The following is a 23,154-nucleotide window of genomic DNA, read 5'->3' on the forward strand; positions in this document are numbered from 1 at the left end:
GAAAGGAGGGCCCATAGTCCAACTATGGAAAGAGACTTGATGTCCATTGACAGATGAATAGATAAAGAAGATGTGGTATCTATATATAATGGAATACTTACTACTCAGCCATTAAAAAAAAAAAAAAAAAAAGAAAGAAATCTTGGGGCACCTGTGGCTCAGTGGGTTAAAGCCTCTGCCTTTGGCTCAGGTTATGATCCCAGCATCCTGGGATCCAGCCCCACATCAGGCTCCCCACTCAGCAGGGAGCTTGCTTCCTCCTCTCTCTCTGCCTGCCTCTCTGCCTACTTGTGATCTCTGTCTGTCAAATAAATAAATAAAATCTTTTTTAAAAAATGAAATCTTATGATTGGCAAGGACATGGATGGAACTAAAGGGTACTATGCTAAGTGAAATAAGTCAATCAGAGAAAGACAATTATTGTATGACTTCACTCATATGGAATTTAAGAAACAACAGGATCATAGGGGAAGAGAAGGAAAAATAAAACAAGACAAAATCAGAGTGGGAGACAAACTGTAAGAGACTCTTAACTCTAGGAAACAAACTGAGGGTTGATGGAAGGAGGTGAGTGGGGGGTTGGGGTAACTGGATGATGGATGTTAAGGAGGGCATGTGATGGAATGAAAGCACTGGGTGTTATATGCAGCTGATGAATCACTAACCTCTACCTCTGACACGAATAATACACTATATGTTAATTAATTGAATTTCAATAAGATAAAATAACTAAATAAATAAAATTAAATTAAAAAAAAAGGAAAGCACCAATCACTCTACCCGATAAATGACTTAGACAAAAACACAGTGCTGACCCACCACAAGAATCGAGAAGGCATGGTGGAAAAGAGAGAGATGAGTAACACTAGTGGTCTTGGATCCAAGGTGCAGTGGAGATTATGGCTTGTTCACTAACCACACTGAAGTAAGAATTCTGTGTAGACAGTGGCTGGAACCTTAAGGACTCAACCACTGGGTGGGCTTAAGGTGGAAATGATGATATTTGAGAAGTGAGAGGGTTGTGTAGTAGCAGATGTCACATCGTATCCCCTTGGTGCACCTGGAACGTCAGCCTGGGCTTTGATGCATAGTCTCATGCAATCATGGGCTCCCCTTGTTCTGCCATAATCTTAACCTCAAAAATGGACCATTCATCCTACTGTATTCATCTCTGGAGTCTTTTCTGGTGCTAACCCAGAACTATCCAGGAAGTCAGTGCCTCCTAGGAAAACTCCTAGCCAATGGGGGAAGGGTTAAACTTGGTACATAAATGCCCTAAACTCCTGTCTTTCCCTCGGGATTATATAAGGCATCATATATGCTCTTTAGTAGGATTCAAAGGGATGAATCATCCCACCATCGCTCACACCATGGATTTCAATCCCTTATCCTTGCGTTGGCCTCTTCCTTCCCCCATCTTCCTCTATTCTCCTTTCTACCTCTTTCTTGTTTTGGGGGATCATTTTCCAAATAAAGTCCAAATCTTGAACTCAAGTCCCTGTATCAGGCTCTGATTTGGGAAATTCAGATTAAGGCAGTATTACTATTCTGATAAACAGGATGAGGAGGAGATGCAAGAAACAGACAGAAGTGAAAGATCTCCATTTCCCTAAAAAAAAAAAAAAAATCAGTTATGGATAAAATTACCAGAGTACAAAAGACTCAGAGATAGAAAAACAGAAAGAAATGGGTTAGTGCAATTGCTTTTGCAATTCTCTTCTTTCTCCCCAGTTATTCATACCGTCTCCGAATTCTTACACTACACTTAAGATAATTTCTCTAGGATGCATCAAGATTTGGTGCATCAAGAGTCAATTGATTATATATGGTGAAGACAAGAACTGTTCATAAAGAAATAACAAAAGCACCCCCAGCAATCCCAAGTCTGTTCCTGCATCCTTCTGCAAGTCCATTCAAGAAAGCCTGTCTATGGTGATTCCTATTCTGATCGAAGATAATGTAGCTCATGGGTGAGATTGCAAATCAAGAGTAGCACTTAGGAGTTCAAAACACCAGGGCTGGGGCGCCTGGGTGGCTCAGTGGGTTAAGCCGCTGCCTTCAGCTCAGGTCATGATCTCAGGGTCCTGGGATCGAGTCCCGCGTCAGGCTCTCCGCTCAGCAGGGAGCCTGCTTCCTCCTCTCTCTTCTGCCTGCCTCTCTGCCTACTTGTGATCTCTCTCTGTCAAATAAATAAATAAAATCTTAAAAAAAAAAAAAACTACCAGGGCTAAAACAAAAAGAAATAACACAAAATTTTTTTTTTCTAAAAAGCCAGGGATAGGGTGTTATGTATTGTGGAACTGGAACAAAACATGAGGTCTGGTAGTTCCCAGGCTGGCCTGCAGGGATCCTGTGGCTATGAAACAGACAGCAGCATCTGCAGAAATGGAGGCAGGAAAGGCATGTGTGGAGGGAGGTGGTGTCTGGGGTGGGAGGTATAGATTTGCCTTGGTCTTGGTCATACTGACCTTGACTCACCATCCAAGTATTTACTGCTGTTCTTCCTGCAACAGCTTTTATGCCTCTCTTGTCTCTGGATGGAGTTCATCACCTAGTAGACCAGGACTGGAGAATGTGGAGAGCATGGGCTGCACCTGGAGAGTTTTCCTTATTTTTTAGGAGGCAGCTGCCGCCAGGCAGCAACATTTGGTGCACATCTCTTCATCTCAGATGAAATGAAGAGGACCCCTCCACACTTGCCCCTAGCTAGGTATTCCCAGAAGAAGTAAAGGAGATGGGAAGTAGAAGTGAAGAGATTGGAAGAAAGAGGAAAGATCAAGAACTCTGTAGGAGGATGGAAAGAAAGAAAAATGGATCCATCCCAGAGGCTCTTCAGTGGGTTTCAGTAAAGGCCCTGGAGTGTGGTCAGCATGATCCAGCTTACAGAACTCTGAATGTGATCTGGAGGCAGGGGTCCTCAGGGATTATCCTAAAGGGTTTGGGGGCCTTGGAGACTCTGAGGAAATCTGTGGGATGGGGTCAAGCTTGCATTGATAGAGCCCCTAGAGTGGACAGGTTCTGTACTCAAAGAAGCACCTTGGTTGCTGGAAAACACCTTGGTTGAACAGAGTTCACGGGAGCATGGAACACACTGACCACTGAGCCTGTATATCATGGCTTTCAGAGTCTTGTCTGGGTCTCCTAATAACAAATATATTTTTCAACATGACCCAATATACAAACTTGGACAGTTGTGCTTTGATGTTTCTAATCTATTCTGCCTACGTTTCCCAAAATCTGAACATAACCAATACACTAATTTCATGATCCACTAATTTGTTATGGTGAGCTGTTTGAAAAAAACACTGTGGGAAAGGGGAAGGACGGTCTTCCCAGTAAGCGGTGCTGGGACAACTGAATATCCACGTGAGGAAAAAAGGTATTGGACCTCTACCTCACCCTATGCACAAAATTAATTCTAGTTGATTGTAGGACTTAAATGTGAAAGGCAGGACACGAAAGCTTACAGAAGAACTTCCTGACTTCAGGACTAGGCAAACATCTCTTAAACAGAAGGCAAAAATATTAACCATAAAGGAAAAAGGCTGAAACATTTTCTTATATTAAAATTAAGGATCTGTGTTAATCAAGACTATTTAAGACATTCCCCATAGCGTCATGGTAGACACTTACAGATAAATCTTCATACATCCTTTAAGAATCAGATCTGCAAAATGAAATCCCCCCTTGCCACACATTAGGGCATAACCAACTGACCTTGACCCTGTATTTCCCCATACACAAAAATCCAGTATGAATGACTTATAAACCTAAAGTCAGAAGGCAGAACAGTATGTTTTTAGAAGACAATGTACAAGCACATTTTGATGATTTAGGAATAAGTGAAGACTAACTGAAAAGGAAAATTATTGTTTGATTCTACCTCTATGAAGCACCTAGAGGTCAACCTCTCAGAGACAGAAACTTGAATAAGCTGAATGGTGACTGCCATGAGCTGGGGGAGGGGGACGTGCGAATTGTTTAATGGGGACAGAGTTTCAGTTCTGCAAGAGGAAGCTTTCTGGAGACGGACGCTGGTGACAGTTGTACAAAATATGACCGTACCATACACTTACACGACTGAACCATACACTTAAAAATGGCTCAGAAGACAAATTTTAAGTTATGTGTATTTGACCACAATTGAAAAAAAGGTCTTTAAAAAAACTCTGTGGAACCACGGAGTGTCCCTGTCAGACAGCATTGCTGCGGAGGCGCCCTGCCCTACCCATGCCACCCCACCTACCAGGCAATCCAAGTTGTCTTTCCTGCCTGTGGGCTCCCAGCTCCAGGTGTTAGAGCCCAACCCGCTCCAGCCCAGCTCGGCAGAACTCTGCTCTGCTGACAGACCCCATGCTCCAGGGTCTGCTCCCACCACCTGGTAAGCCAGTGGCCCTTTTTCCCTAAGGGATCCAGGTGCACCGTGCAGATACTCTTAAAGAGACCTGCAACCCAAGTGTGGGGTTGCTTGGCCAGGCTCCGGCTGGAGGGTGGTAGGACCTGTTTTCCACATGGAAGGAGGAGCGTGGTGCTGTGTGTGCTTCCCTGGGTGGGAAAGACTGGACAGGTGTCTGGAAGCTCTTAGACTCGCTTTCTTTGACTTGTGTTCAAACAGTATTAGAGATTAAACCTTACAAGGGGGTTGTGATTTTAGCCTCACATCTGGTCATTCGTTTGGTATGCACAACAGCGCAATGAGGCTGCCTCCGTTATTAGCTTCGGCAGCATTTCATTTATTTATTTATAGATTCTATTTATTTGTTTGAGAGCAAGAGCTCAAGCAGGTGGAGGGGCAGAGGGAGAGGGCGAAGCCTACTCTTTGCTGAGCAGGGAGCCCAATGCGGGACTCGATTCCAGGACCCCGAGATCATGACCTGAGCCAAAGGCAGATGCTTAACCAACTGAGCCACCCAGGTGCCCTATCAGCAGCATTTTTTTAAAAAATGGTGGTAAAATACACATAAAATTTATTGCCTTAAACCGTTTCTTAAATGTACATTGTGCAACCCATCTCCAGGACTCTTCATCTTGGGGGAAAAAACTCTGTACCCATCAAACAATGCTTACCGTCGCTCCCTTGAACCCATGGCAACCACCGTTCTACTTTCTTTTGGATAGATACACCCTGAAGTGGAATTGCTGGGTCATACGGTTGTTCCATTTTAATTGTTTGAAGAGCTGCATCTTACCCACAGCAGCTGGACCCTCTTACATGCTTGGTAACGGGGCATGATTCATCGGCAGCATTAGGTCTGCAGCATTAGGGAAGGAAGAAGTACTGCTCTTCACCAACACCCTGATCTTGTCCTTTGGATTATCATCGGTGGAAACCCTTGACAATACTGGTGTTGGCTGGCTCAGTTTCGCCCTGCAGAGCAGTGAGGAGACCTTCCCTTGCCCCAAAGGAGCAGATGGCAGGTCTGTCTCTTCTGCCTTGGAGGGAAGGTCAGTCCTCCCTACCTCCAGGCAACTGGGAGGTCACTCAGGTTTCCTGCTCTCTCTCAGCCAGGCTAGTCTCTCCCTCCCTGCAAATTCCGTCTCATTCTGCCCCAGCTCAAAATTCCAGTTGCATTTTGCTCTGCAGGTGAAGGAGGCAAAGTTATCAGGATCCTTGGTGCAGAAATGCCTGGGGTGTGAGCTCTCTGCCATTCCTCAAAGCAAGCATTGCTTCACACATAACAAGGGAGGCAGGGAGTAATGACCATCATGATGACTTTCCCCTGTTTTACCGAGGGGAGGGCCAAGAGTGGCAGGTGGCTCGTGGGAGAGCGAGATGGCTGATATGAGAACCTGGATGGTCTGGCTTTGGAGGTCAGGGCTCTTGTCCCCTCAGCTAATGGGGATAAACTTAAATGTCCTGCAAGGTTTTGCTTGCTTCTTTTCAAGTAACCCTCCCAGAAACTTTGCAACATACTCAAAGTCTGTCTTACCACCCCCACTCTGTGGGATGGGTCTTCTATCCGAGGACTCCCAGGGCCCCCGGGGATAGATTCCCAGAGCCCTGGGGGATGGATGTTCTTGATGGTGGTCTCTCCTTTTCTTTGCAGATATTGGCCTCCTCTTCCTCTCCTCCACTCCACGAGGATGCTGCGTCACCACATTTGTCAGTTTGGCCGGAAGCTGGTGTGCAGGCAGCTCCTGGGGCAGAGGAAGGGGGTTGAGAGTGGCTTGGCCTGGTGCCTGAGCACCCTCGATCTGGTGGCCTTGGGCGTGGGCAGCACCCTGGGAGCGGGTGTGTATATCCTGGCTGGCGAAGTGGCCAAGTACAAAGCTAGGCCGGCCATCACCATCTGCTTCCTTGTGGCCGCCCTGTCTTCCGTGCTGTCCGGGCTCTGCTATGCAGAGCTTGGGACCCGTGTGCCAGGCTCCGGTTCTGCCTATCTCTACAGCTATGTCACAGTTGGACAGTTGTGTGCTTTCATCACTGGTTGGAACCTCGTACTCTCCTATGTCATTGGTGAGGTGTCAGGGGAAGGTTGGGGGAGCTGGGCCATAGTACAGGAAACCCCCACACTTCATTCTACTGAACTCCGTCCTGCTTTCCTAGAACAACAGGACTGGGGAACCAGGAAGGAATAGGGACTGTAGGACACGGGGAGGCGGAGCTCTGGTGGGAGACAGGGAGACAAGTTTGGGAAGGCTCATCCCCCATGACCTCCACCTTCCCCCTGTTTCCTTGCATGAGATAACCTCAATCTCTTTCTGACTGTATTAAATAGTTGACCTATTTCATGAATCTTCTATGTCTGCTCTCCCCACCGCATGAAAGGAAACTATTAGAGATTAGGCATTTTGTCTGGTTTCCGTCCCCCTTCGCCCCCAAAAAAGAGCTCTTGTGGTGCATAGTAGGAACTCAGTTTGTGTTTGTCAGTGAACCTTCCTCCTCCTCCCCCTACAGGTGCTGCCAGTGTGGCCAGGGCCTGGAGCTCCACCTTCAACGACTTGATTGGGAACCAGGTCTCTCAGCTCCTGAAGGGAGGTTTCTCTCTGCAGGTGACCCATGTGCTGGCCACATACCTGGACTTCTTGGCGCCGGGCCTGTGCTGCTGCTTACTGGTGAGGCTGGCGTCCTCTAGGATGGGAAGAGCAGAGCATAGAGGGGGAGCTGGTTTGGACTGGTGGGCAGCGCTGGAAGGGAGGGTCTGTGTTGAGAGACAGGAAGACAAGTCTTAGATCACTGCTTCTGTCCCTGGGCGTTATTGACATTCTGGGCTGGATCAGTGTCTTTGGTGTGTGGGGTGTGTGTGTGTGTGTGTGTATGTGTGTGTGAATCATTGTTGGACGTTGGCCTCTACTTCCGAGATGCCATTGGCACCCCCCTCAAACTGTGACAGTCAGAACGTCTCCAGGTATCACCAAATGTCCCTCAGAGAACAAAGTCACCCCCAGCCAAGAATCATTCACTTAGACTGACAAGATTCTTCCTTGGTACTGAGACCAAAGGTTTTTTTTAAATAGAGGTGAAATTCACATAACATCCAATTAACCACTTCATTTTACTATTCCCAGCTTTACGGAGATTTAATTGACATATAACATTGTGCAAGTTCAAGGTGAAAGACATGATGATTTGGCCCATGTGTATATCACAAGCTGATGACCATAAGAAGAAATTAACCATCTCAGAGGGCCCAGTGTCATGCACCTTCCATGTCCTTCCAGACCCCAAAAGCACCAGTATCCCCAGAAGGAACCCTCATACCATCCCCTGTCCCCGCCAGCCCCTGGCAACCACCGGTTTGCTTTCTGTATATATGGGTTTAGTTATTTTGGATATTTGATATTCCATTTTCCCCACAGGACTTCTGGCCCTGGGAGCTAGTGAGTCGGCCCTGATTACCAAGGTGTTCATGGACGTGAACCTTTTAGTTCTTAGTTTTGTCATCTTCTCTGGCTTCATGAAGGGAGATCTGCACCACTGGCAGCTCACCGAAGAGGATTACAAACTGGCCATGTCAGCATCCAATGACACTTCTAGGATAGGAGGGTACTCCTGGCCATGGTAGAGTGTGTGGGGTGTACAACTGGGGAACGGTGGGGAATAAAGAGGGAATATGGTGGGCTGGATCCCCACGGGGAGCAAGGGGTATGGAACCCAGGACTTATGGTATGGACGGAGCCATCGGTAGAGATGGCTGAACATAGGCCCCTGTGTCCTTCCTTGTTCCTTCTCACCACAGCTTGGGCCCTCTGGGCTCTGGAGGCTTTATGCCTTTTGGCTTTGAGGGGATTCTCCATGGAGCAGCGACATGTTTCTATGCATTTGTTGGTTTTGATTGCATCGCCACTACAGGTAACATGGTCATTCTGCCCCATCAGGGGTTTGGGCACATTTGGGCTGCCCTTGGGCAGAAGATTGGTAGGAGGGTAGCCTGCTTCTGAAGGTGGAAGAGGGAAGAGGATTTATGCCTTCACCCCAGAGTTTTCCTGACTGAGTACCTCCACCTGTCCCACAGGGGAAGAAGCTCGTAATCCTCAGCGTTCCATCCCCTTAAGCATCATAATCTCTCTCTTCAACTATTTTTTGGCGTATTTTGGTGTCTCGGTGGCACTCACCCTCATGATGCCCTACTACCAGATTCATCCCGGCAGCCCCTTGCTGCAGGCATTTCTCCATGTGGGATGGGCCCCTGCTAGATATGCCGTGGCTGCTGGAACCCTCTGTGCTCTTTCAACCAGGTCAGTGTCTGCCTCTCCCTGTCTGGGAGATTCTCAGGTATCCCAGCCCTTGGGATTGAGAGATGAGAGAGACATCTGACCCCATGCTGACTTGGGTCTGTTCTGCTCCTTCAAGAGCTCATGTATATTCCGGTTTTCTCCTCCAGCCTCCTGAGTACCATGTTCCCCATACCTTGAGTGATCTATGCAATGGCAGACGATGGGCTCCTTTTCCGGGGACTCGCTCAGATTCATCCCCGCACACACACTCCCATCATGGCCACCATAGCATCTGGAACTTTTGCAGGTGAGAAAACAAAACACACACCTTTCATCAGTTTCCTTACCTTGCATATTTCCAGTGGTTCCTCATCCCCCTCCCCCACCGTATTCTAGCACTCATGGCATTCCTCTTCGAGCTCAGTGATCTTGTGGACCTCATGTCAATTGGGACCCTGCTTGCTTACTCTCTGGTGGTCTTTTCTGTTCTTGTCCTTGAGACTCCACTGCATCTTGGCTGCGGGTTCTTGGACTCATGGGGACTGGATGAGGAGCTAGTCCTCTTCCGCTTCATGCTGCCTCCTAAGCATACTACAGCACTCAGGGTAGGAAAAGGTGGATCAGGATGCCTGATATTGGATGAGCAGGGGCTGGTGTTCATAGTGCCTTAATACCTCTCATTCAGGTACCAGCCGGATGAGAATTTAAGTAAGAACAAGAAAACAGGGGTGGAAATAGTTGAGATAAAGCCTGCACCTCGAGCAGGTTCTTTGCAACCTGTACCTGAAGCAGGAACGGTGCAGGCTCCGCCCAGTCTGCATAACCCAGACAAGACCACCCCAACTCTGAAATCTGGCTGCATTGTCTACACATGCAGCTTACTGTTTGGTGAGCAGTGGGGTTTCTGTCTGTGGAGGGAGAGGGTGGGAGTGTGTCTTTGGCAGCTGAGGAGGAAGCTCAGGGAGTCGGTGGCCCTTCTAGATGGGGCAGTTTTGGGGTGGGGTGTCTTGACATATTTGGCTTCTGGAGTTGGACCTGTTGTCCTCCAACTTGACCCTTGCAGCTCTCCTGCTGATGATCCTGGGCCTAATACTGGCCCAATGGCCCAGCCACCTGCTGTCTGGAGACCCGGTGTATACCACAGGGGCTGTGCTGCTGCTGCTGCTCATTATTGGGCTCACTTTCATCATCTGGAGACAGCCCCAGAACGCCATTCCTCTTCACTTCAAGGTAGGTGACCTTTTGTCCCCAGACTCTCTACCCTGAGTGAATGAACTCTGTATGCTTTGAAGTCTACCACTCTTGGCTGGGTCAGGGAAGAAAATGGTCAGTTGCTAAAACAAGAAACTATTGTTTCGCATTCAGTACTTGGCTACCTCCATTTACCAACACCCACTCCTTTGGGAGCACTCAGTGGGATAAGAGTAGGCACTGAAGGTGCAGCGTAGGACTGGGGTCTTTCTTCCCACCTAGGTGGGGCAGGGATCTCCCTTCAGACATCTGTGCCGTGTTGCCCACAGGTTCCTGCTTTGCCTGTGCTCCCACTGCTGAGCATCTTTGTGAATGTTTACTTAATCATGCAGATGACCGCTGGGACCTGGGCCCGATTTGGCATCTGGATGGTGATGGGTAAGTGGCTTTCTGGGGAAAAGAGGCTTCTCAAGGGCTACCACTCAATCCTCATCCTACTGCCTTTCCCCAAAACTGTCTCAGAGGCCATGGTAGAAGGCCTGTTGGGCACTTCTAAGTGGGGGCAGTGCCTACTTTTCCATCATTTGTCTCATTTTTCTACTAGGATTTGCCATATACTTTGGTTACGGGATCCGACACAGCTTGGAGAAGGACTGTGATCAATAGCCACCTGCCTCAAGCTCCCAAACTCTTGGCAACAACATCCCTAGTGCCGAATTAGCTTAACCACAGGAAATAGATGCTGTGTGGAATTCCTCTGTACACTGGAGGTATCTTCTGTTTCAAGGGAGACTTTGAGCCTCTATGGAGTGAGCCTCTATGTGTTTAGAGCACTGTATTTATTGCCAGTGGACAAAAATACCCTTAATCTTGTTTAAATTTTAAGTAAACCTTTGAAAGCATAAAATAAAAAAAGTTGCATACTTCATAAATGTGCAGTGGGATGAATTTTCACAAGGTACCAACAATGTAACCAGCAACTAGAGGAAAGGTAAAATATTACCTGCACGTAAGAAGTGCCTTCTTGTGCCTACTTCCAGCGAAAACACAGATTGCCACATGGGAAGAAAATGCAGGTTTCTCCTCTGTATTGTGTCAAGAATTGTACTTAACTTTTTATTTTTTAAATTTAGTTAAAAAATACTCTCTATCCCCAGCACAGGGCTCAGACTCATGACTCTGCAATCACAATTTGTGTGCTCTACCAACTGAGCCAGCCAGGTGCCCCTGAAGAATTGTACATTAAGTTAGGGCCCCAGGGTGCCTGGGTGGCTCAGTCATTAAGTGTCTGCCTTTGGCTCAGGTCATGATCACAGGGTCCTGGAATTGAGCCATCAGGCTCCCTGGTCCATGGGAAGCCTGTTCTCCCCCACTCTCTCCCCCTGCTTGTGTTACCTCTCTCGCTGTGTCTCTGTAAAATAAATAAATAAATAAATAAATAATCTTTTAAAGAATTAGGGCCCTAACAGACTGGAAGCAAAAGGAAGAGACACATCTTGCAAGTGCTAACAGGAAGCTGGCATCGCTATGTTAGTGTCAGACAAAGTAGACTAAAAAAGAGCATAGTATCACATGAAGTGGATCATTTCAAAATGCCCAAGAGAACTGGTTGTTTTTATTTTCCTGCCAGCTTTATTGAGATATGACTGACTTATAACCTCGTGTAAGTGATCATCTTTCTTTTTTTTTTTTTAAAGATTTTATTTATTTATTTATTTATTTATTTATTTATTTTTCCCAATTTATTTATTTTCAGAAAAACAGTATTCATTATTTTTTCACCACACCCAGTGCTCCATGCAAGCCGTGCCCTCCACAATACCCACCACCTGGTACCCCAACCTCCCACCCCCCCGCCACTTCAAACCCCTCAGATTGTTTTTCAGAGTCCATAGTCTCTCATGGTTCATCTCCCCTTCCAATTTACCCAAAAGCACATACCCTCCCCAATGTCCATAACCCTACCCCCCTTCTCCCAACCCCCCTCCCCCCAGCAACCCACAGTTTGTTTCGTGAGATTAAGAGTCACTTATGGTTTGTCTCCCTCCCTATCCCATCTTGTTTCATGGATTCTTCTCCTACCCACTTAAGCCTCCATGTTGCATCACCACTCCCTCATATCAGGGAGATCATATGATAGTTGTCTTTCTCCGCTTGACTTATTTCGCTAAGCATGATACGCTCTAGTTCCATCCATGTTGTCGCAAATGGCAAGATTTCGTTTCTTTTGATGGCTGCATAGTATTCCATTGTGTATATATACCACTTCTTCTTTATCCATTCATCTGTTGATGGACATCTAGGTTCTTTCCATAGTTTGGCTATTGTGGACATTGCTGCTATAAACATTCGGGTGCACGTGCCCCTTTGGATCACTACGTTTGTATCTTTAGGGTAAATTCCCAGTAGTGCAATTGCTGGGTCATAGGGCAGTTCTATTTTCAACATTTTGAGGAACCTCCATGCTGTTTTCCAGAGTGGTTGCACCAGCTTGCATTCCCACCAACAGTGTAGGAGGGTTCCCCTTTCTCCGCATCCTCGCCAGCATCTGTCATTTCCTGACTTGTTGATTTTAGCCATTCTGACTGGTGTGAGGTGATATCTCATTGTGGTTTTGATTTGTATTTCCCTGATGCCGAGTGATATGGAGCACTTTTTCATGTGTCTGTTGGCCATCTGGATGTCTTCTTTGCAGAAGTGTCTGTTCATGTCCTCTGCCCATTTCTTGATTGGATTATTTGTTCTTTGGGTGTTGAGTTTGTTAAGTTCTTTATAGATTTTGGACACTAGTCCTTTATCTGATATGTCGTTTGCAAATATCTTCTCCCATTCTGTCGGTTGTCTTTTGGTTTTGTTAACTGTTTCCTTTGCTGTGCAAAAGCTTTTGATTTTGATGAAATCCCAAAAGTTCATTTTTGCCCTTGCTTCCCTTGCCTTTGGCGATGTTCCTAGGAAGATGTTGCTGCGGCTGAGGTCGAAGAGGTTCCTGCCTGTGTTCTCCTCAAGGATTTTGATGGATTCCTTTCTCACATTGAGGTCCTTAATCCATTTTGAATCTATTTTTGTGTGTGGTGTAAGGAAATGGTCCAATTTCATTTTTCTGCATGTGGCTGTCCAATTTTCCCAACACCATTTATTGAAGAGGCTGTCTTTTTTCCATTGGACATTCTTTCCTGCTTTGTCGAAGATTAGTTGACCATAGAGTTGAGGGTCTATTTCTGGGCTCTCTATTCTGTTCCATTGATCTATGTGTCTGTTTTTGTGCCAGTACCATGCTGTCTTGATGATGACAGCTTTGTAATAAAGCTTGAAGTCCGGAATTGTGATGCCACCAACTTTGGCTTTGTTTTTCAATATCCCTTTGGCTATTCGAGGTCTTTTCTGGTTCCATATAAATTTTAAAATTATTTGTTCCATTTCTTTGAAAAAGATGGATGGTACTTTGATAGGAATTGCATTAAATGTGTAGATTGCTTTAGGTAGCATAGACATTTTCACAATATTTATTCTTCCAATCCAGGAGCATGGAACATTTTTCCATTTCTTTGTGTCTTCCTCAATTTCTTTCATGAGTACTTTATAGTTTTCTGAGTATAGATTCTTAACCTCTTTGGTTAGGTTTTTCCTAGGTATCTTATGGTTTGGGGTGCAATTGTAAATGGGATTGACTCCTTAATTTCTCTTTCTTCTGTCTTGTTTTTGGTGTAGAGAAATGCAACTGATTTCTGTGCATTGATCTTATATCCTGACACTTTACTGAATTCCTGTATAAGTTCTAGCAGTTTTGGAGTGGAGTCTTTTGGGTTTTCCACATAGAGTATCATATCATCTGCGAAGAGTGATAATTTGACTTCTTCTTTGCCGATTTGGATGCCTTTAATTTCCTTTTGTTGTCTGATTGCTGAGGCTAGGACTTCTAGTACTATGTTGAATAGCAGTGGTGATAATGGACATCCCTGCCGTGTTCCTGACCTTAGTGGAAAAGCTTTCAGTTTTTCTCCATTGAGAATGATATTTGCAGTGGGTTTTTCATAGATGGCTTTGATGATATTGAGGTATGTGCCCTCTATCCCTACACTTTGAAGGGTTTTGATCAGGAAGGGATGCTGTACTTTGTCAAATGCTTTTTCAGCATCTATTGAGAGTATCATATGGTTCTTGTTCTTTCTTTTATTGATGTGTTGTATCACATTGACTGATTTGCGGATGTTGAACCAACCTTGCAGCCCTGGGATAAATCCCACTTGGTCGTGGTGAATAATCCTTTTAATGTACTGTTGAATCCTATTGGCTAGTATTTTGGTGAGAATTTTTGCATCTGTGTTCATCAAGGATATTGGTCTATAGCTCTCTTTTTTGATGGGATCCTTGTCTGGTTTTGGGATCAAGGTGATGCTGGCCTCATAAAATGAGTTTGGGAGTTTTCCTTCCATTTCTATTTTTTGGAACAGTTTCAGGAGAATAGGAATTAGTTCTTCTTTAAATGTTTGGTAGAATTCCCCCGGGAAGCCATCTGGCCCTGGGCTTTTGTTTGTTTGGAGATTTTTAATGACTGTTTCAATCTCCTTACTGCTTATGGGTCTGTTCAGGCTTTCTATTTCTTCCTGGTTCAATTTTGGTAGTTTATATGTTTCTAGGAATGCATCCATTTCTTCCAGATTGTCAAATTTGTTGGCGTAGAGTTGCTCATAGTATGTTCTTATAATAGTTTGTATTTCTTTGGTGTTAGTTGTGATCTCTCCTCTTTCATTCATGATTTTATTTATTTGGGTCCTTTCTCTTTTCTTTTTGATAAGTCTGGCCAAGGGTTTATCAATTTTATTAATTCTTTCAAAGAACCAGCTCCTAGTTTGGTTGATTTTTTCTATTGTTTTTTTGGTTTCTATTTCATTGATTTCTGCTCTGATCTTTATGATTTCTCTTCTTCTGCTGGGCTTAGGGTTTCTTTCTTGTTCTTTCTCCAGCTCCTTTAGGTGTAGGGTTAGGTTGTGTACCTGAGACCTTTCTTGTTTCTTGAGAAAAGCTTGTACCGCTATATATTTTCCTCTCAGGACTGCCTTTGTTGTGTCCCACAGATTTTGAACCGTTGTATTTTCATTATCATTTGTTTCCATGATTTTTTTCAATTCTTCTTTAATTTCCCGGTTGACCCATTCATTCTTTAGAAGGATGCTGTTTAGTCTCCATGTATTTGGGTTCTTTCCTAACTTCCTCTTGTGGTTGAGTTCTAGCTTCAGAGCATTGTGGTCTGAAAATATGCAGGGAATGATCCCAATCTTTTGATACCGGTTGAGTCCTGATTTAGGACCGAGGATGTGATCTATTCTGGAGAATGTTCCATGTGCACTAGAGAAGAATGTGTATTCTGTTGCTTTGGGATGAAATGTTCTGAATATATCTGTGATGTCCATCTCATCCAGTGTATCATTTAAGGCCTTTATTTCCCTGTTGATCTTTTGCTTGGATGATCTGTCCATTTCAGTGAGGGGAGTGTTAAAGTCCCCTACTATTATTGTATTATTGTTGATGTGTTTCTTTGATTTTGTTATTAATTGGTTTATATAGTTGGCTGTGCCCACGTTGGGGGCATAGATATTTAAAATTGTTAGATCTTCTTGTTGGACAGACCCTTTGAGTATGATATAGTGTCCTTCCTCATCTCTTATTATAGTCTTTGGCTTAAAATCTAATTGATCTGATATAAGGATTGCCACTCCTGCTTTTTTCTGATGTCCATTAGCATGGTAAATTCTTTTCCACCCCCTCACTTTAAGTCTGGAGGTGTCTTCGGGTTTAAAATGAGTTTCTTGGAGGCAACATATAGATGGGTTTTGTTTTTTTATCCATTCTGATACCCTGTGTCTTTTGATTGGGGCATTTAGCCCATTAACATTCAGGGTAACTATTGAGAGATATGATTTTAGTGCCATTGTATTGCCTGTAAGGTGACTGTTACTGTATATTGTCTCTGTTCCTTTCTGATCTACCACTTGTAGGCTCTCTCTTTGCTTAGAGGACCCCTTTCAGTATTTCCTGTAGAGCTGGTTTGGTGTTTGCAAATTCTTTCAGTTTTTGTTTGTCCTGGAAGCTTTTAATCTCTCCTTCTATTTTCAATGATAGCCTAGCTGGATATAGTATTCTTGGCTGCATGTTTTTCTCATTTAGTGCTCTGAAAATGTCATGCCAGCTCTTTCTGGCCTGCCAGGTCTCTGTGGATAAGTCAGCTGCCAATCTAATACTTTTACCATTGTATGTTACAGACTTCTTTTCCCGGGCTGCTTTCAGGATTTTCTCTTTGTCACTAAGGCTTGTAAATTTTACTATTAGGTGACGGGGTGTGGGCCTATTCTTATTGATTTTGAGGGGCGTTCTCTGAACCTCCTGAATTTTGATGCTCGTTCCCTTTGCCATATTGGGGAAATTCTCCCCAATAATTCTCTCCAGTATACCTTCTGCTCCCCTCTCTCTTTCTTCTTCTTCTGGAATCCCAATTATTCTAATGTTGTTTCGTCTTATGGTGTCACTTATCTCTCGAATTCTCCCCTCATGGTCCAGTAGCTGTTTGTCCCTCTTTTGCTCATTTTCTTTATTCTCTGTCATTTGGTCTTCTATATCGCTAATTCTTTCTTCTGCCTCATTTATCCTAGCAGTGAGAGCCTCCATTTTTGATTGAACTTCATTAATAGCTTTTTTGATTTCAACTTGGTTAGATTTTAGTTCTTTTATTTCCTCAGAAAGGGCTTTTATATCTCTGGAGAGGGTTTCTCTAATATCTTCCATGCCTTTTTCAAGCCCGGCTATAACCTTGAGAATGGTCATTCTGAACTCTAGATCTGACATATTACCAATGTCTGTATTGATTAGGTCCCTAGCCTTCGGTACTGCCTCTTGTTCTTCTTTTTGCGGTGAATTTTTCCGCCTTGTCATTTTGTCCAGCTAAGAGTATATGAAGGAGCAAGTAAAATACTAAAAGGGTGGCAACAATCCCAGGAAAATATGCTTTAACCAAATCAGAAGAGATCCCAAATCATGCGGGGGGGTTTCTCCCCCCTCACGATTGGGTGAGGGATCTCCTCTGATTGGGATCTCCTTTGATTGGGATCTCCCAATCTCTTCTGATTGGGATCTCTTCTGATTTGGGGATAAAAAGAGGTTCAAAAAGAAAGAAAGAAAAAAAAGAAAAAAAGAATTAAAAAAAAGAGATTGAATTAAAAATTCAATCAAGAATTTAAAAAAGAGTTAAGAAAAAAAAAGGATTGAAGAGATTAGGATCTCTTCTGATTTGGGGATAAAAAGAGGTTCAAAAAGAAAGAAAGAAAAAAAAAGAATTAAAAAAAAGAAAATGAATAAAGAAAAGTATAAAAAAGCAAAATATATATATATTAGATAATCTAGTTAAAAAATGTTAAAAAAGGAAAGGGTAAAATTATAAAAAATTTTAGCAGAAGAAGAGAAAATAAATGAAAAAGAAAAAAAAATAAACTGCAAGACTAAAAAATCACAGGCAGAAAGCCATGAGTTCCGTGGTTTGTTTTCTCCTCCTCTGGAATTCTGCTGCTCTCTCCTTGGTATTGAAACTGCACTCCTTGGTAGGTGAACTTGGTCTTGCCTGGATTTCTTGTTGATCTTCTGGGGGAGGGGCCTGGTGTAGTGATTCTCAAGTGTCTTTGCCCCAGGCGGAATTACACCACCCTTACCAGGGGCCGGGCTGAGTGATCTGCTCGGCTTTGTTTCAGGAGCTTTTGTTCCCTGAGCGCTTTCCGTAGAGTTCCGGAGGACGGGAACACAAATGGCGGCCTCTTGGTCTCCGACCCGGAGGAGCCGAGAGCCCGGGGCCCCGCTCCCCAGTGCGCCCTCAGCGAACAGCTCCTAGTAACTCGCGTCTGCCTGACCTCCGGCCGCGCTCCGAGCTCACCGAGCTTGCGACCGGTTCAAGGCAACTCCGAGCTGCGAGCTTACTGTCGGCTCTGTCTCTGCAGCCGGCTTTCCCGTTCCAATATCCGCAAGCTCTGCGACACTCAGACACCCCCGATCCTTCTGTGACCCCGCGGGACCTGAGGTCACGCCGATCCCGTGTGGGCTTCGCCCCGGTTTAGCCTCCGGAGCGATGTCCCTCAGCGGAACAGACTTTTAAAAGTCCCGATTTTGTGCTCCGTTGCTCCACCGCTTGCCGGGAGCCGGCCCCTCCCCCCGGGGTCTATCTTCCCGTCGCTTGGATTCACTTCTCCGCCAGTCCTACCTTTCAGAAAGTGGTTGTTTTTCTGTTTCTAGAATTGCTGTACTTCTTCTCTTCGATCTGCCGATGGATTTGCAGGTGTTTGCAATCTTTAGATAAGATCTCTAGCTGATCTCCTGCTAGCTGAGGTAGTCTCAGCCTGCTACTTCTCCGCCATCTTGACTCCTCCCCCAAGATTTTATTTATTTATTTGACAGAGAGAGAGATCACAAGTAGGCAGAGGCAGGTAGAGATGGGGGGGGCAGGCTCCCCGCTGAGCAGAGAGCCCGATGCGGGGCTCAATCCCAGGACCCTGGGATCATGACCTGAGCCGAAGGCAGAGGCTTTAATCCACTGAGCCACCCAGGCGCCCCAAAGAGGTAATTTTTCTTTGCATTTCTGTGGTACTCCTAGAGAGGCTGATGAAGAAAGTTGTTGAGTTGAAGAAAACAGCATTTCCAGAAGTGGGGGCAGTGTGGGAAGTAATGGTGGTTGATCAGTGGGTGCCGTTGGGTGGAATAAGACAAGACAGTAGAACACAATGCGTGAAACTGAGATTCTAGATGCTAAAGATGTTGGTAATAGTCAAGGACAGAATTGTCTGTGGAGTGAATGACTCAGGGAGAGTGACCATTGCAGGGATGGAGGTCAAAGAAATGGAGTAGCAAAGTCATTCAGTGAATTTAAAAATGTAGGTGGAGGATTAGCAGCATTAGAAATAGCAACATTCTGCAAGTCCTAGGGAAATGATAGGGCTAGGGCAGCATTGGTTAATGGGACAAATTAAGATGAAAGTCTGATGGAAAAAGGTTGATTACCATTGTCACCACTAACATGGGACAACCAGATACATGTGCATCCTAGAGGGCTGCCATAGGCAACAGTGCTATCCATAAAGTGTTCGTGACAAAAGGAATCAGAACATAATCAAACCACACAATCCCCCTTCCCCCAACTCTCCAGGGGAAGTCAATGATCAATGTAATTTTCACCAAGGAGACCCTGAGAATAAGAGGAGGTTCTCTGGAAAGGTGATATGTGTAATGGTATAAAAATAATATATTCTTATAAGTGGAAAGGCTGAGTCAGACCATATACACTTAAAAGTTTTGGCAAATTTCGCCAAACTGCAGCAGCAGAGTATAGTGCTGTCCAAACAGACCTAAAGAGAGCCACATAGGTAATTTAAGTGTTCTAGTATCATGTTAAAAAAAAAAAAAAAAAAAAGGCGGGGCCCCTGGGTGGCTCAGTGGGTTAAAGCCTCTGCCTTAGGCTCGGGTCATGATCCCAGGGTCCTGGGATTGAGCCCCGCATTGGGCTCTCTGCTCAGCAGGGAGCCTGTTTCCCCCTCTCTCTGTCTGCCTCTCTGCCTACTTGTGATCTCTGTCAAGTAAGTAAATAAAATCTTCTTTAAAAAAGGCAAAAAACAGGTGAAATTAATTTTAGTAATAGATTTTATTTAGCTCAGTGTATCCAAAATGTTATTTCAACATGTAATACATGTAAAAATTATTAATGAAATATTTTACTTTTTTATTTCTGGACAGTCTGCAAATCCTAGTACATATTCTACACTTAGTTTACCACCTAGCCACATTTCAAGAGCCCAATGGTGGTATGAAGCTACTGGCTACCACACTGGATAATGCTGTTCTAGAATTTTCTCCCATGCTCAAATGTTGGTTTAGTGCAGCAGTCAGGTAATCTATAGTCCATGGCCCCAATACTGCTTGTGGACCTATTTTTGTATGGTCTAGAGACTAAGAGTACTTTTTATTTTTAAAAACTTGTTAAAAAAAAAAAAAAGAGGATGAGCACATGTGGCCTGCAAAGCCGTATTTACTATTTGGTTCTTGGTAGACAAATCTTGGCAACCATGGGTTTGCAGGAACAGAATGTGTTCAGGTGTGTTCGTGCATGTGCTGTGTTGATGAGCTCAGATTGACCCTGGGTTTGGAGGACCTTCACTTTAGCCACCTATGCCTAGAAGAGATTAGAAGCATTGCTAGTGATCTCTGGCTTTTCTTTGGATAATTACTTTATTACTTTCTTCTCTTAACCTGGTCAAAGCCTCGTCAATTTTGCTGATTTTTTTCCCCCAAAGAATCAATTTTTTGTTCCGTTAATTCTTTGTACCTCTCTTATTTATTTTTTAAAGTAGGCTCCATACCCATGGGCATGGAGCCCAACAGGGGCTGAACTCACAACCCTGAGATCAAGACCTGAGCTCAGATCAAGAGTCGGACGCTTAACCAACTGAGCCACCCAGGTCCCCCTTTGTGCCATTTTTCTATTCTCTATTTCATTTTTCCTCCACTCCAGTCCCTGCTATTTTCTTCCTTCTGCTAGCTTTGTGTTTAGTCTGCTCTTCTTTTCCTGGTTTCCTATCTTTTCACACACAGGTGTTTACTGCTCTAAGTGTCCTTCTGAGCACTGCTTTCACAGCATCCCACTTATCTTGATTTTTACTCCTGTTTTCTAGTTTCCTTGTGAGCTCTTCTTTGACCTGTTTGTTGTAGTGTGGTTTAATCTCCACATAGCATTTTCTTCTCTTTCTGTTGATTTCTCATTTGATTTCCCTTGTGGTTGGACAAGATGCTAGGATGCCCTACTTTTCAGTTTGTTGAGCTTGCTTTGTGGCCTAACATGATCTATCCTGGAGAAGGTTCTGTGTGTATTCTGTTGCTGGTGGTGCTGTGTCTGTTAGGTCTACTTGAGTCTGTACAGTGGTCTTTTATTTTTTGTTATTTTTATATTTTTATTTTTTAAAAGAATTTATTTATTTATGACAGAGAGAGAGAGGGAACACAAGCACAGGGGAGCTGGAGAGGGAGAAGCAGTCTCCTTATTTTTAAATAGACTTATTTATTTATGTGAGAGTGTGTGAGCAAGGGGAGGTGCAGAGGGAGTTTTATAGGATTTATTTTAGGGAGAGATGGGGAGGTGGGGGAAGGGCATGCATGTGAGTGGATGAACAAGGGAGGGCAAAGGGAGAGAGAGAATCCTTAAGCAGACCCCTTGCTCAGTGTGGAGCCAAAATCAATTGTTGGTTGCTTAACTGACTGAGCCACCCAGGTGCCGGTCTTCTATTTTTTCAAATCAATCTCTCATCCAGGTGTTCTAACTGTGGTTGAAAGTGGGGGTACTGAAATCTTTAACTATGACTGTAGAACTGTTTCTTTGGTGATCAACGTTCATTTCATGCATTTGAAGGTTCCTTTGATGTGTATATAGTTGGTATATGAACCCAGTATATTAATATACGATATCCTTTGTTTCCTACAGAAGTTTTAGACTTGAGGCCTGTTTTGTCTGATTAATGTAGCCACTTCAGCTACCTAGTGGATGAGGAATTCATACTTATAAAGATATTTTCTTAGTGATTACCATGGCAATTATAACTGACATCTTATGTTTGTAACAATCTAGTTTGATTAGATTACTAGAATCAGTAACAGAGACACTGTGCTCCCACTTAGCTCTTACCCAATGCCTGCTTATCATGGTCAGTTAACAGCTTCAGACATGTAGTGCCATTAACACAGACTCATCATTTCTTATGCATTTATCCTTTAAATCACGTAGGAAATAAGAGGGATTACAAACAAAAGGCGTATCACTCACTGTGTTTTCTATTTACCTGAGTAGTTACTGTTTCTTTATATGCCTTCAAATTATGGTTGAAGGTCCTTTTGTTTCAGCCTGAAGGACTACTCTTCGGTATTTCTTATAGGGCAGATCTGTTAGCAAGCAAACTCCTTTTCCTTTTGTCTTAATTTCTTTTTTTTTTAAGATTTTATTTACTTGACACAGAGAGAGAGATCACAAGCAGGCAGAAAGGCAGGCAGAGGGAGAGGGGGAAGAAGGATCCCTGCTGAGCAGAGAGCCTGATGCAGGACTTGATCCCAGGACCCTGGGACCATGACCTGAACCAAAGGCAGAGGTTTAACCCACTGAGCCACCCAGGTGCCCCTCTCTCTTGTTTCTGAAGGACAGTTTTGAGAGATAAAGAATTCTTGGTTGGCAGCCTTTTCTTTCAGCACCTTGTATCATTCCTCCCTGCCATGAGACCTCATGAAGTCTTGCAGTCCGTTTTAGACATATCCTTAATGATAAAGTATGTCTTATACTCATATAGAAGACAATCAGCAATTCATGCATTAATGAGGCTCAACAAAATTCATTTGTGAAACAAACATTTCTTGACTGCCTACAATGTATATGGTTCTCACTGTTCAAAGGGGTAAGGAGTCAGAGGTGAGCAAGCCAAGGCAGGTCACGGGATTCAAGAACTCACACTCTAATGGAGAACGCAGACAATAAACTACTGAACCAGTAGAAACTTCAGTTTTGGATATGCACCAGAAGCAAAGGAATAGTGATGTAACAGATAGAGCTGCAACAAGATGCCTTAGACCTCAGTCTTTCAACAACTGAGCCTGAAGCAAGGGTTATGTACTGACACTTTGATATGCAGCAAGAAAAAAACTTGCCAGAACTCTGATGCCAGAGTGGGAACTGCTGGGAGACTGCACTCTTCAAAACTAGATTAAGAGAAGAGTCCAAAGAAAGCAGAGTTTGAAGGTTTTTAATGTTGAAATTGTGGAACAAATAGGGAGCTTTGTTGTAAAGGAAATGGAAGTCAAATTTAGAGTATGAAATACTGAGATGGGACTGGCTCCCAGGCCAAAAATGGAAACCTTTGTTGAGTAGGACAATACTGGGAACTTTGGTGATTTTCAGGTAAGCAGTGCTAGCACTAGGAAAAAGAATCTGAACTGAGTGCAGGACGTGGCAAACAAAGTAATACAGTGTGTGCTGGAGTCCCATAAAATGGGCCACTTTCAGACGGACGTGTCAGAAGTATAAAATATGGTGTTAGAAAATTACACAGGGCATTCATACAGCATATGCTTCTAATCCTTGATGGATTAGTGGCGTACAGGAATGTTCTGTGTAAATTGGAAGTTGCAATTTTATGATGAACTCTGGAGCACCCGTAAACAGAAAAGGAGGCCAGGCTAAGGGTGCACCATGTGACTAGCGACTTAAACTCTTGGCTTTTATGGACCTCCTTTCATCTCCAATCC

At 44.2% G+C, this 23,154-nt stretch overlaps 1 protein-coding gene across 1 annotated transcript; it reads left to right on the forward strand.

The window, feature by feature from the left end:
* Nucleotides 1-2,839: 2,839 nt before the first annotated feature.
* On the forward strand, nt 2,840-10,575 carry LOC122913314 (cationic amino acid transporter 3-like). The gene is given in 12 exon segments (XM_044260078.1): nt 2,840-2,859; nt 6,084-6,457; nt 6,899-7,045; nt 7,765-7,987; nt 8,181-8,293; nt 8,457-8,679; nt 8,826-8,965; nt 9,055-9,153; nt 9,340-9,546; nt 9,722-9,888; nt 10,179-10,287; nt 10,454-10,575. Coding segments are annotated over 11 exon segments (1,923 nt in total). The 5' UTR covers nt 2,840-2,859; nt 6,084.
* The last annotated feature ends 12,579 nt before the right edge of the window (nt 10,576-23,154 follow it).

The sequence above is a fragment of the Neovison vison genome, chromosome 7 (genome assembly GCF_020171115.1).
Source record: "Neovison vison isolate M4711 chromosome 7, ASM_NN_V1, whole genome shotgun sequence".
NCBI lineage: Eukaryota > Metazoa > Chordata > Mammalia > Carnivora > Mustelidae > Neogale > Neogale vison.